We start from the raw sequence: 14,407 nt of genomic DNA on the forward strand, positions 1-14,407 counted from the left end.
CCATCTAACTGACCTTATGAGGTCCCAACTCTACCATCTAGATGACTTCCTAAGGTCCCACCCTCCAGCTTTACCATCTAAATGACCTCATGCATTTATATCTTCTAATTCTACCATCTAACTGACCTCCTGAGGTCCCACCTTCCAACTCTACCATCTAACTGACCTTATAAGGTCCCAACTCTACCATCTAGATGACCTTCTGAGGTCCAACCTTCCAGCTTTAGCATCTAAGTGACCCATGCATTTCTACCTTCTAATTCTACCATCTAACTGACCTCCTGAGGTCCCATCTTCCAACTCTACCATCTAGATGACCTCCTGAGGTCCCACCTTTCATTGCTATCATCCTTCCCTTCTGAGCTTGTTTTGAGATTCTTGTGGGGCTTCAGGGATGTTACTCTGAACCCCAAGGCAGTGAAGAATTTCCTTTGACCGAGAGCTTTGCTAACCCGTTGTTGTTGTTATTATTTCCGCCTGCCCAGGCGAGTGCCAGTGGCTGCACCTGGACCTCATCAAGGAGATGCGGCAGTTCTGCAAGTCCCTCTTCCCCGTCGTGGAGTACGCCTATTGCACCATCCCCACCTACCCCAGCGGGCAGATCGGCTTCATGCTCTGCAGCAAGAACCCGGTGAGGAGGAAGAAAGAGATTAATGCTTCAAGGAAGATAAATGGGTTTGCAGGGTGTGCGGTCAAAGCTTTCAATGGGTGTCTGAGGGACAATGTTGGACCGCCATTTCTGGTATATATACCGATATCCTTCATTTGTTTTATATTTATTTCAGAATACTAACTTCCGGGAGCCGGTCCAAAAGCTGTCGCAAGAGCAAGTGGAAGAAATGAGCCTCAAGTATTACAACTCCAACATCCACCGGGCGGCCTTCGTTCTGCCGGAATTTGCACGAAAGGTAAGGCGAGTCTTTGAACTTCCTCTTTCATTTATTTATAATCATATATATATTATTTAGATTTGTAATGTATACGTTTATATAAATTCATGAATTATAAACATATATTGGTAAATTATATTGATAAATTATTTCCCTTTTCTTTTTATCGTCTCCCTCCATCCTACTAAGATGACTACTAAGGTCATCTGAAGGCCGTAGTTGTCATTAGAAGTATTCAATGGTCAATGGAAGGCCTGGGTGATCATCAAAAGGTCTTAGAGGCCACTGGCAGGCTTTAGTGGTCATTGGAAGGGCTTAATGGTCATCAGAAGGCCTTAGTGGTCATTGGAAGGGCTCAATGGTCATCTGAAGGCATTAGTGGTCATTGGGAGCTATCAAGGGTCATTGGAAGGCCTTAGTGGTCATTGGAAGGGCTCAATGGTCATCAGAAGGCCTTAGTGGTCATTGGAAGGGTTCAATGGTCATCTGAAGGCCTTAGTGGTCATTGCAAGGGCTCAATGGTCTTCTGAAGGCCTTAGTTGTCATTGGAAGGGCTCAATGGTCATCAGAAGGCCTTAGTGGTCATTGGAAGGGTTCAATTGTCATCTGAAGGCCTTAGTGGTCATTGGAAGGGCTCAATGGTCTTCTGAAGGCCTTAGTGGTCATTGGGAGCTATCAAGGGTCATCTGAAGGCCTTAGTGGTCATTGAAAGGGCTCAATGGTCATCGGAAGGCCTTAGTGGCCATTGGGAGCTATCAAGGGTCATCGGAAGGCCTTAGTGGTCATTGGAAGGGCTCAATGGTCATTGGAAGGCCCTAGTGAGCAATCTAAGGTCTATTATTTGTTTCTTCAGGCACTGAGCACCATCTGAATGAACCGCCGTCGATCCGCATTCCTTCCAATTTATGTATTTGTACAAACGGAACGAAAGACTTTGAGGTTCGGATCCTGCCGGGGTCGTCGAAACTGCCACCACCATCCATCCGGTCCAGGTGTTTCACCCGTTTCTCAATCGATTGGAAACCATTTCGACTCCCGGCATCGGCTTTCCACCTTTTTACCTCCTGTATTTATAACTGACAACATATCCCCGGTTTCCCTCCCTTTAGCCATTTCCTTTCTTTTGGGAAGTTTTGCTTTGGACTCTAATGGGACGGAAGGAACTGACCGACGAGTTGTTAGGTATGACTTTTTCCTCCTCTTTATTAATTCCTCCGTTCCCACAATTCACGGATCTCTTCCTTTGCCCTTCTTCCCACGTTTTTGGCCTTTGCTCTCCTCAAAAGAGGGGTTCCTGTGCCTGCGTTTAATACCCTCGAAGTCATGAATTTTTCGATTTTCCGCACAAAACAAACAACAGAAATTCTCGTCTGCGGAGAATTGTACTTAGCTTTAAATACGTAAGAAAAATATCATTTTTTTTGTTCTGTTACAGGGTGAGAGAGGAAAAAAAGAGGAATGTAAATTTGGAGCTTAGACAGATATCTCCCCAATATGTATTTTGTAGTATTCGGAGGACGGATATGCCTGAAACGCATCCAAGGAGGTCAAGTGTTTCCAGTGGTTTACATTCAGATCCTAATTTTGTTGTAAATCTTATTTTTGCGAGTTTTGCCTGTCGTATTGCAAAGGAAGCACTGAATATCATTCACTCCCAAAATCCCAATCATATCTGAATCTATCATGGGAAATAATACGGAAGGGAAAGATTCGTCAACATGTTTCCGCCCTCTCCGTCTTTAGCAATATATCTGAGATTATTTTATATCCCGTTGGACTACAATCTCCAGCATACCTGACCGTGTTGCCTCAGGACGAGGGGTGTCGGAGTCCAAGCACTCCGCGGTTCAATTGCTTTACAGGTCAAGGACTTGTGTTCCGATTTATCATTTAAATAAGACACTATCGTGGTCCATCCATCCTGTTACACTGGAATTGGAGAAATACATATAGACCTCAGCATCACAACCGTCTCTCGCCTTCATTGTTGTCTTTTGTGTGTTCCTTTCTCCCTTTGCTTTGGCCTAAGGTTAAATTGGAAACAAAGGGTATATCTGGTAGTTTTGGCATCGCCGGCGACTGCATAATAATAATAATAATAATAATAATAATAATAATAATACTATGAGAGTTGAATGAAAAGTAATGCCTCCACCTTCGTAACTCATTCCTGGTCTGCAGCAGGTCCTGACTTGTTCAGTAGACTACAGTTAGTTTCATTTGGCGGGAAGCCTTAGCATTGAACGGTTGTGTTGTGGAACCCTGCGCAGATGGCAAAGTCTTAGCATTATTTTTATGGTGTCGTAAATTAGTAAAATTAGCCTCCCCGCATAATGCGGTACCTAAATTTCCCTACTTGATAGATGCAACTCTCTTTTGGGCTGCTTAGTTCAACAACAAGCTAGGCTATTATATGGTCAGGAGCTCAATCCGACCCAAGCTTCGATCTCATGACCTCTCGGTCAGTAGTGATTTATTGCAGCTGGCTACTAACTCACTGCACCATTATACATTCTATATAATCGTATTATTTATTAATTTATTTACTACATTTATACCCCGCCCTCTCTCACTCCGAAGGGGGCTCAGAGCGGCTTACAAGTTATATGTACATACATTATATTATATAATTAGCATAGAACAATATTAGCGTTATATATTACTATATTGTATTATACCACTATACTGCAATATTATTAGTAATATTACATGTAATATATGAAATACAATGATTATATTTATATTCACTATTATACATATACAGTAGAGTCTCACTTATCCAACATAAACAGGCTGGCAGAACGCTGGATAAGTGAATATGTTGGATAATAAGGAAAAGCCTATTAAACATCAAATTAGGTTATGATTTTACAAATAAAGCACCAAAACATCAGGTTATACAACAAATTTGACAGAAAAGTAGTTCAATATGCAGTAATGCTATGTAGTAATTATTGTATTTACGAATTTAGCACCAAAATATGATGATTTGAAATGATTGACTACAAAAACGCGTTGGATAATCCAGAACTTTGGATAAGTGAGACTCTACTGTATTTATATTCATTATTCCATCTAGTTATTCTTTAAGTTCCATATGCAGTGAGGCTGAATTGCCACCAGGTGGCACCGTGGTCTACAAATTGAGATCTCTAGGACTCTAGACCAGACATTGAAGTGCAACGCTGCCCTCTAGTGGCTACAGTTAGAATTGCAATGGTAAATACATTGTTATGTATAATAAAGAACTGGGTTTGCTATGAGTTTTCCGGGCTGTCTGGCCATGTTCCAGAAGCATTCTCTCCTGATATTTCGCCCACATCTATGGCAGGCATCCTCAGAGGTTGTGGGGATACATATCATAATAAATAGGTTTTATTCCAGACCATGGAGGTCGTTCTCAATAGGGTCGAGTCAGGTCCGAATTGACCTTCATAGAATTGCACCCAACTTGTTGTCACAGGCTTCAAGTTATATTGTTGGGAGTCCAAGTTATGCCTCACTTCATGTCTCTACTATGTGTTTGATCCATCAGTCCTTCCCATAGTAGTAGTACAGTAGTAGTAATAGTAGTCCCTGGAAGAACTGACCTGCCTTGACCCTCAGTCAGCCAAGGATGATGTGGTCCAGACCAGCATCAGCATTGATTAGTAGTAGTAGTAGTAGTGGTAGTAATCGTAGTAGTTATAGTCGTCCCTGGAAGAACTGACCTGCCTTGACCCTCAGTCAGCCAAGGATGATGTGATCCAGACCAGCATCAGCATTGAGTAGTAGTAGTAATCGTAGTAGTAGTAGTAATAGTCGTCCCTGGAAGAACTGACCTGCCTTGACCCTCAGTCAGCCAAGGATGATGACCAGCATTAGCATTGAACTGGATGATCCTTGTGGTTTCTCCTATTATTATTACTATTATTATTATTACTATTATTATGATTATTACAAAGGCTGTGTGACCATCTGTTGGTGGTGCCTTGATTGTGAACGCTCTGGGAATGGGAATGGTAAGAATGCTCTGGATACCATTTGTCTGGATTTCACGATGTTTTGATTAGCAAATGGACTAAACATGGAACACAGTCATTCATATATATATATATATATATATATATATATATATATCGTGTATGTTTATCTGTACCACAAAGATTGTTGCTAGGTAAAGTGGCCCTCTGCGATGTCACTGGATTGCCTGTTGCTAGGTGAAGTGGCCTTCCGTGATGGGAAAGAATGGGGTCATGAGGGGAAGAAAAGAAGGAAAGAGCCGCAAAGAGAGCCTGCTCGACATATATAGCATTGCCATGGAGGACGTGGCTTTCTCCCTTCTCAGAGCTGGAGAAGGGAGAAAGTAGGTATTTTTCTCATAGATGGAGAAGGGAGAAAGTAGGCCTTCTTCTCAGGGCTGGAGAAGGGAGAGTAGATCACCTTCTCAGAGATGGAGAAAGGAAAAAGTAGGCCTTCTCAGAGCTGGAGAAGGGAGAAAGTAGGCCTACTCAGAGCTGGAGAAGGGAGGAAGTAGACATTCTCAGAGCTGGAGAAGGGAGGAAGTAGGCCTACTCAGAGCTGGAGAAGGGACAAAGTAGGCCTACTCAGAGCTGGAGAAGGGAGGAAGTAGACATTCTCAGAGCTGGAGAAGGGAGGAAGTAGGCCTCAGAGCTGGAGAAGGGACAAAGTAGGCCTACTCAGAGCTGGAGAAGGGACAAAGTAAGCCTACTTAGAGCTGGAGAAGGGACAAAGTAAGCCCACTCAGAGCTGGATAAGGGTACAAAGTAGGCCTACTCAGAGCTGGAGAATGGACAAAGTAGGCCTACTCAGAGCGAAAGATGGGAGAAAGTAGGCCTTCTTATAGCTGGAGAAGGAAGAGAGTAGGGAAGCAGTGGTTCCAACACTGTCCAGGCAACGCATGGTATATATGCTAGTAAATCAGTAAACAAAAGCAACGCAAGTTTCATGTTGTTTTGGCTCCAACGATGCTTCTTATAAGTCACAGAGAGGCGCCCGAGAGCCGGTGTCCCAGTCCACGATGCTCCTGTGGTGGTTTGCAATCCCATCATCCAGAGGAGAAGACTGCCTCGGTAGACCTCAGCAATCTGTCCAAGACTCCTGGAAGTACTTCTTGCAAATCAACGGTGTCGGCTCCTTCAAGGCTCTTTCAACCTCCCCAGGGTTGGACAGCGGGTCTTCCATGGACGGCTCCTCCGGCTCCTGTGAGTGTTGGAGGAGAAGTAAAGCCGTTGTTGATGGAAGGACACCTTACAACACAGCTATGGCAGTATCTATCACTCCTCTTTGGCTGTCCCAGACTCCCGGGGTGCGTAGTTATCCCCAAGACGTGTGGGATTAAAACAAGCATGGACAAACTTTGGCCATCCGGGTGTATGGACTTCAGCCGGTAGGCTGTTAGGAATTGTGGGAGTTGAAGTCCAAAACACCTGGAGGGCCCAAGTTTGCCCATGCCTGGGTTAAAATCACTCAGTGCCTAGAGACGTTGGACCAGAACAACACCTTCATTCAAATGAGATAAATGTTATATCCGGAGAGTCAACATAGGGATAAGCATGCACGGCAAAGAGATAGAAGGCCTGACTGTGCATTATTATTATTATTATTATTATTATTATTATTATTATTAACTTCAGTTCTATCCCGCTCTTCTTACCCCACAGGGGACTCCTAGCGGTGTACAACATATATCTAAGCAAAAATGCAGCGCCTCCTTATACAAATCAAAGAAAACATAACATTAAATCAATAGAAGCAATCAACATATAAATAAAACTTAAAATCATGAACATTAAGATGTTAAAAATAAAAACAGCATCTTAATCTCTCTGTTCCACTGTGACCATCTGGAGAAGAGGCAGGAGAAGAGCAGAGAAGCGCAGCAAAGTGTGCATATTAACTGATTAAACAAGCACAGAGGCAGGGGAAGAGCAGAGAAGCGCAGCAAAGTGTGCATGTTAACTGATTAAACAAGCACAGAGGCAGGGGAAGAGCAGAGAAGCGCAGCAAAGTGTGCATGTTAACTGATTAAACAAGCACAGAGGCAGAGGAAGAGCAGAGAAGCGCAGCAAAGTGTGCATGTTAACTGATTAAACAAGCACAGAGGCAGAGGAAGAGCACAGAAGCGCAGCAAAGTGTGCATATTAACTGATTAAACAAGCACAGAGGCAGAGGAAGAGCAGGGAAGCGCAGCAAAGTGTGCATGTTAACTGATTAAACAAGCACAGAGGCAGAGGAAGAGCAGAGAAGCGCAGCAAAGTGTGCATATTAACTGATTAAACAAGCACAGAGGCAGAGGAAGAGCAGGGAAGCGCAGCAAAGTGTGCATGTTAACTGATTAAACAAGCACAGAGGCAGAGGAAGAGCAGAGAAGCGCAGCAAAGTGTGCATGTTAACTGATTAAACAAGCACAGAGGCAGAGGAAGAGCAGAGAAGCGCAGCAAAGTGTGCATATTAACTGATTAAACAAGCACAGAGGCAGGGGAGGAGCAGAGAAGCGCAGCAAAGTGTGCATGTTAACTGATTAAACAAGCACAGAGGCAGAGGAAGAGCAGAGAAGCGCAGCAAAGTGTGCATGTTAACTGATTAAACAAGCACAGAGGCAGGGGAAGAGCAGGGAAGCGCAGCAAAGTGTGCATGTTAACTGATTAAACAAGCACAGAGGCAGGGGAAGAGCAGAGAAGCGCAGCAAAGTGTGCATGTTAACTGATTAAACAAGCACAGAGGCAGAGGAAGAGCAGGGAAGCGCAGCAAAGTGTGCATGTTAACTGATTAAACAAGCACAGAGGCAGAGGAAGAGCAGAGAAGCGCAGCAAAGTGTGCATGTTAACTGATTAAACAAGCACAGAGGCAGGGGAAGAGCAGAGAAGCGCAGCAAAGTGTGCATGTTAAATGATTAAACAAGCACAGATGCAGGGGAAGAGCAGAGAAGCGCAGCAAAGTGTGCATGTTAGCTGATTAAACAAGCACAGAGGCAGAGGAGGAGCAGAGAAGCGCAGCAAAGTGTGCATGTTAACTGATTAAACAAGCACAGAGGCAGGGGAGGAGCAGAGAAGCGCAGCAAAGTGTGCATATTAACTGATTAAACAAGCACAGAGGCAGAGGAGGAGCAGGGAAGCGTAGCAAAGTGTGCATATTAACTGATTAAACAAGCACAGAGGCAGAGGAAGAGCAGAGAAGCACAGCAAAGTGTGCATATTAACTGATTAAACAAGCACAGAGGCAGAGGAAGAGCAGGGAAGCACAGCAAAGTGTGCATATTAACTGATTAAACAAGCACAGAGGCAGAGGAGGAGCAGGGAAGCGCAGCAAAGTGTGCATGTTAACTGATTAAACAAACACAGAGGCAGGGGAAGAGCAGGGAAGCGCAGCAAAGTGTGCATGTTAACTGATTAAACAAGCACAGAGGCAGAGGAAGAGCAGGGAAGCGCAGCAAAGTGTGCATATTAACTGATTAAACAAGCACAGAGGCAGAGGAAGAGCAGGGAAGCGCAGCAAAGTATGCATATTAACTGATTAAACAAGCACAGAGGCAGAGGAAGAGCAGGGAAGCGCAGCAAAGTGTGCATATTAACTGATTAAACAAGCACAGAGGCAGGGGAAGGGCAGGGAAGCGCAGCAAAGTGTGCATATTAACTGATTAAACAAGCACAGAGGCAGAGGAAGAGCAGGGAAGCGCAGCAAAGTGTGCATGTTAACTGATTAAACAAGCACAGAGGCAGAGGAAGAGCAGGGAAGCGCAGCAAAGTGTGCATGTTAACTGATTAAACAAGCACAGAGGCAGAGGAAGAGCAGGGAAGCGCAGCAAAGTGTGCATATTAACTGATTAAACAAGCACAGAGGCAGGGGAAGAGCAGGGAAGCGCAGCAAAGTGTGCATGTTAACTGATTAAACAAGCACAGAGGCAGAGGAAGAGCAGGGAAGCGCAGCAAAGTGTGCATGTTAACTGATTAAACAAGCACAGAGGCAGAGGAAGAGCAGGGAAGCGCAGCAAAGTGTGCATGTTAACTGATTAAACAAGCACAGAGGCAGGGGAAGAGCAGGGAAGCGCAGCAAAGTGTGCATGTTAACTGATTAAACAAGCACAGAGGCAGAGGAAGAGCAGGGAAGCGCAGCAAAGTGTGCATGTTAACTGATTAAACAAGCACAGAGGCAGAGGAAGAGCAGGGAAGCGCAGCAAAGTGTGCATGTTAACTGATTAAACAAGCACAGAGGCAGGGGAAGAGCAGGGAAGCGCAGCAAAGTGTGCATGTTAACTGATTAAACAAGCACAGAGGCAGAGGAAGAGCAGGGAAGCGCAGCAAAGTGTGCATATTAACTGATTAAACAAGCACAGAGGCAGAGGAAGAGCAGGGAAGCGCAGCAAAGTGTGCATATTAACTGATTAAACAAGCACAGAGGCAGGGGAAGAGCAGGGAAGCGCAGCAAAGTGTGCATGTTAACTGATTAAACAAGCACAGAGGCAGGGGAAGAGCAGGGAAGCGCAGCAAAGTGTGCATATTAACTGATTAAACAAGCACAGAGGCAGGGGAAGAGCAGGGAAGCGCAGCAAAGTGTGCATATTAACTGATTAAACAAGCACAGAGGCAGAGGAAGAGCAGGGAAGCGCAGCAAAGTGTGCATATTAACTGATTAAACAAGCACAGAGGCAGGGGAAGAGCAGGGAAGCGCAGCAAAGTGTGCATGTTAACTGATTAAACAAGCACAGAGGCAGGGGAAGAGCAGGGAAGCGCAGCAAAGTGTGCATGTTAACTGATTAAACAAGCACAGAGGCAGGGGAAGAGCAGGGAAGCGCAGCAAAGTGTGCATGTTAACTGATTAAACAAGCACAGAGGCAGGGGAAGAGCAGAGAAGCGCAGCAAAGTGTGCATGTTAACTGATTAAACAAGCACAGAGGCAGGGGAAGAGCAGGGAAGCGCAGCAAAGTGTGCATATTAACTGATTAAACAAGCACAGAGGCAGAGGAAGAGCAGGGAAGCGCAGCAAAGTGTGCATATTAACTGATTAAACAAGCACAGAGGCAGGGGAAGAGCAGGGAAGCGCAGCAAAGTGTGCATGTTAACTGATTAAACAAGCACAGAGGCAGGGGAAGAGCAGGGAAGCGCAGCAAAGTGTGCATGTTAACTGATTAAACAAGCACAGAGGCAGGGGAAGAGCAGGGAAGCGCAGCAAAGTGTGCATGTTAACTGATTAAACAAGCACAGAGGCAGAGGAAGAGCAGGGAAGCGCAGCAAAGTGTGCATGTTAACTGATTAAACAAGCACAGAGGCAGAGGAAGAGCAGGGAAGCGCAGCAAAGTGTGCATGTTAACTGATTAAACAAGCACAGAGGCAGAGGAAGAGCAGGGAAGCGCAGCAAAGTGTGCATGTTAACTGATTAAACAAGCACAGAGGCAGGGGAAGAGCAGGGAAGCGCAGCAAAGTGTGCATGTTAACTGATTAAACAAGCACAGAGGCAGGGGAAGAGCAGAGAAGCGCAGCAAAGTGTGCATGTTAACTGATTAAACAAGCACAGAGGCAGAGGAAGAGCAGAGAAGCGCAGCAAAGTGTGCATGTTAACTGATTAAACAAGCACAGAGGCAGAGGAAGAGCAGAGAAGCGCAGCAAAGTGTGCATATTAACTGATTAAACAAGCACAGAGGCAGAGGAAGAGCAGGGAAGCGCAGCAAAGTGTGCATGTTAACTGATTAAACAAGCACAGAGGCAGAGGAAGAGCAGAGAAGCGCAGCAAAGTGTGCATGTTAACTGATTAAACAAGCACAGAGGCAGAGGAAGAGCAGGGAAGCGCAGCAAAGTGTGCATGTTAACTGATTAAACAAGCACAGAGGCAGAGGAAGAGCAGAGAAGCGCAGCAAAGTGTGCATGTTAACTGATTAAACAAGCACAGAGGCAGGGGAAGAGCAGGGAAGCGCAGCAAAGTGTGCATGTTAACTGATTAAACAAGCACAGAGGCAGGGGAGGAGCAGAGAAGCGCAGCAAAGTGTGCATGTTAACTGATTAAACAAGCACAGAGGCAGGGGAAGAGCAGAGAAGCGCAGCAAAGTGTGCATGTTAACTGATTAAACAAGCACAGAGGCAGGGGAAGAGCAGGGAAGCGCAGCAAAGTGTGCATGTTAACTGATTAAACAAGCACAGAGGCAGGGGAAGAGCAGAGAAGCGCAGCAAAGTGTGCATGTTAACTGATTAAACAAGCACAGAGGCAGAGGAAGAGCAGGGAAGCGCAGCAAAGTGTGCATGTTAACTGATTAAACAAGCACAGAGGCAGAGGAAGAGCAGAGAAGCGCAGCAAAGTGTGCATGTTAACTGATTAAACAAGCACAGAGGCAGGGGAGGAGCAGAGAAGCGCAGCAAAGTGTGCATGTTAAATGATTAAACAAGCACAGATGCAGGGGAAGAGCAGAGAAGCGCAGCAAAGTGTGCATGTTAGCTGATTAAACAAGCACAGAGGCAGAGGAGGAGCAGAGAAGCGCAGCAAAGTGTGCATGTTAACTGATTAAACAAGCACAGAGGCAGAGGAAGAGCAGAGAAGCGCAGCAAAGTGTGCATGTTAACTGATTAAACAAGCACAGAGGCAGGGGAAGAGCAGGGAAGCGCAGCAAAGTGTGCATGTTAACTGATTAAACAAGCACAGAGGCAGGGGAGGAGCAGAGAAGCGCAGCAAAGTGTGCATGTTAACTGATTAAACAAGCACAGAGGCAGGGGAAGAGCAGAGAAGCGCAGCAAAGTGTGCATGTTAACTGATTAAACAAGCACAGAGGCAGGGGAAGAGCAGGGAAGCGCAGCAAAGTGTGCATGTTAACTGATTAAACAAGCACAGAGGCAGGGGAAGAGCAGAGAAGCGCAGCAAAGTGTGCATGTTAACTGATTAAACAAGCACAGAGGCAGAGGAAGAGCAGGGAAGCGCAGCAAAGTGTGCATGTTAACTGATTAAACAAGCACAGAGGCAGAGGAAGAGCAGAGAAGCGCAGCAAAGTGTGCATGTTAACTGATTAAACAAGCACAGAGGCAGGGGAGGAGCAGAGAAGCGCAGCAAAGTGTGCATGTTAAATGATTAAACAAGCACAGATGCAGGGGAAGAGCAGAGAAGCGCAGCAAAGTGTGCATGTTAGCTGATTAAACAAGCACAGAGGCAGAGGAGGAGCAGAGAAGCGCAGCAAAGTGTGCATGTTAACTGATTAAACAAGCACAGAGGCAGGGGAGGAGCAGAGAAGCGCAGCAAAGTGTGCATATTAACTGATTAAACAAGCACAGAGGCAGAGGAGGAGCAGGGAAGCGTAGCAAAGTGTGCATATTAACTGATTAAACAAGCACAGAGGCAGAGGAAGAGCAGAGAAGCACAGCAAAGTGTGCATATTAACTGATTAAACAAGCACAGAGACAGAGGAGGAGCAGAGAAGCACAGCAAAGTGTGCATATTAACTGATTAAACAAGCACAGAGGCAGAGGAGGAGCAGGGAAGCGCAGCAAAGTGTGCATGTTAACTGATTAAACAAGCACAGAGGCAGGGGAAGAGCAGGGAAGCGCAGCAAAGTGTGCATGTTAACTGATTAAACAAGCACAGAGGCAGGGGAGGAGCAGAGAAGCGCAGCAAAGTGTGCATGTTAACTGATTAAACAAGCACAGAGGCAGAGGAAGAGCAGAGAAGCGCAGCAAAGTGTGCATGTTAACTGATTAAACAAGCACAGAGGCAGGGGAAGAGCAGGGAAGCGCAGCAAAGTGTGCATGTTAACTGATTAAACAAGCACAGAGGCAGGGGAAGAGCAGAGAAGCGCAGCAAAGTGTGCATGTTAACTGATTAAACAAGCACAGAGGCAGAGGAAGAGCAGGGAAGCGCAGCAAAGTGTGCATGTTAACTGATTAAACAAGCACAGAGGCAGGGGAGGAGCAGAGAAGCGCAGCAAAGTGTGCATGTTAACTGATTAAACAAGCACAGAGGCAGAGGAAGAGCAGAGAAGCGCAGCAAAGTGTGCATGTTAACTGATTAAACAAGCACAGAGGCAGGGGAAGAGCAGGGAAGCGCAGCAAAGTGTGCATGTTAACTGATTAAACAAGCACAGAGGCAGGGGAAGAGCAGAGAAGCGCAGCAAAGTGTGCATGTTAACTGATTAAACAAGCACAGAGGCAGAGGAAGAGCAGGGAAGCGCAGCAAAGTGTGCATGTTAACTGATTAAACAAGCACAGAGGCAGAGGAAGAGCAGAGAAGCGCAGCAAAGTGTGCATGTTAACTGATTAAACAAGCACAGAGGCAGGGGAGGAGCAGAGAAGCGCAGCAAAGTGTGCATGTTAAATGATTAAACAAGCACAGATGCAGGGGAAGAGCAGAGAAGCGCAGCAAAGTGTGCATGTTAGCTGATTAAACAAGCACAGAGGCAGAGGAGGAGCAGAGAAGCGCAGCAAAGTGTGCATGTTAACTGATTAAACAAGCACAGAGGCAGGGGAGGAGCAGAGAAGCGCAGCAAAGTGTGCATATTAACTGATTAAACAAGCACAGAGGCAGAGGAGGAGCAGGGAAGCGTAGCAAAGTGTGCATATTAACTGATTAAACAAGCACAGAGGCAGAGGAAGAGCAGAGAAGCACAGCAAAGTGTGCATATTAACTGATTAAACAAGCACAGAGACAGAGGAGGAGCAGAGAAGCACAGCAAAGTGTGCATATTAACTGATTAAACAAGCACAGAGGCAGAGGAGGAGCAGGGAAGCGCAGCAAAGTGTGCATGTTAACTGATTAAACAAACACAGAGGCAGGGGAAGAGCAGGGAAGCGCAGCAAAGTGTGCAGGTTAACTGATTAAACAAGCACAGAGGCAGAGGAAGAGCAGGGAAGCGCAGCAAAGTGTGCATATTAACTGATTAAACAAGCACAGAGGCAGAGGAAGAGCAGGGAAGCGCAGCAAAGTATGCATATTAACTGATTAAACAAGCACAGAGGCAGAGGAAGAGCAGGGAAGCGCAGCAAAGTGTGCATATTAACTGATTAAACAAGCACAGAGGCAGGGGAAGGGCAGGGAAGCGCAGCAAAGTGTGCATGTTAACTGATTAAACAAGCACAGAGGCAGAGGGAGAGCAGGGAAGCGCAGCAAAGTGTGCATATTAACTGATTAAACAAGCACAGAGGCAGGGGAAGAGCAGGGAAGCGCAGCAAAGTGTGCATGTTAACTGATTAAACAAGCACAGAGGCAGGGGAAGAGCAGGGAAGCGCAGCAAAGTGTGCATATTAACTGATTAAACAAGCACAGAGGCAGGGGAAGAGCAGGGAAGCGCAGCAAAGTGTGCATGTTAACTGATTAAACAAGCACAGAGGCAGGGGAAGAGCAGAGAAGCGCAGCAAAGTGTGCATATTAACTGATTAAACAAGCACAGAGGCAGAGGAGGAGCAGGGAAGCGCAGCAAAGTGTGCATGTTAACTGATTAAACAAGCACAGAGGCAGAGGAAGAGCAGGGAAGCGCAGCAAAGTGTGCATATTAACTGATTAAACAAGCACAGAGGCAGAGGAAGAGCAGGGAAGCGCAGCAAAGTGTG

The 14,407-nt window shown here is 45.8% G+C and overlaps 1 protein-coding gene and 1 long non-coding RNA gene across 2 annotated transcripts in view; one reads left to right on the forward strand and one right to left on the reverse strand.

The window, feature by feature from the left end:
- srm (spermidine synthase) overlaps positions 1 to 2,858 on the forward strand; it is a 9,762-nt gene extending 6,904 nt beyond the window's left edge. Inside the window, exons 6-8 of the mRNA XM_008121883.3 lie at positions 486 to 631; positions 786 to 908; positions 1,744 to 2,858. Of these exons, the coding sequence (XP_008120090.1) occupies positions 486 to 631; positions 786 to 908; positions 1,744 to 1,761 (287 nt within the window). The 3' untranslated portion in view covers positions 1,762 to 2,858. The remainder of the gene's footprint in view (positions 1 to 485; positions 632 to 785; positions 909 to 1,743) is intronic.
- The window catches only part of LOC134294482 (uncharacterized), a 41,852-nt gene continuing 29,630 nt past the window's right edge, over positions 2,186 to 14,407 (reverse strand). The window contains exon 2 of the long non-coding RNA XR_010001365.1: positions 2,186 to 6,092. This is a non-coding gene — a long non-coding RNA (uncharacterized LOC134294482). The remainder of the gene's footprint in view (positions 6,093 to 14,407) is intronic.

Source organism: Anolis carolinensis, unplaced genomic scaffold (assembly GCF_035594765.1).
Source record: "Anolis carolinensis isolate JA03-04 unplaced genomic scaffold, rAnoCar3.1.pri scaffold_15, whole genome shotgun sequence".
NCBI classification, from domain to species: domain Eukaryota; kingdom Metazoa; phylum Chordata; class Lepidosauria; order Squamata; family Dactyloidae; genus Anolis; species Anolis carolinensis.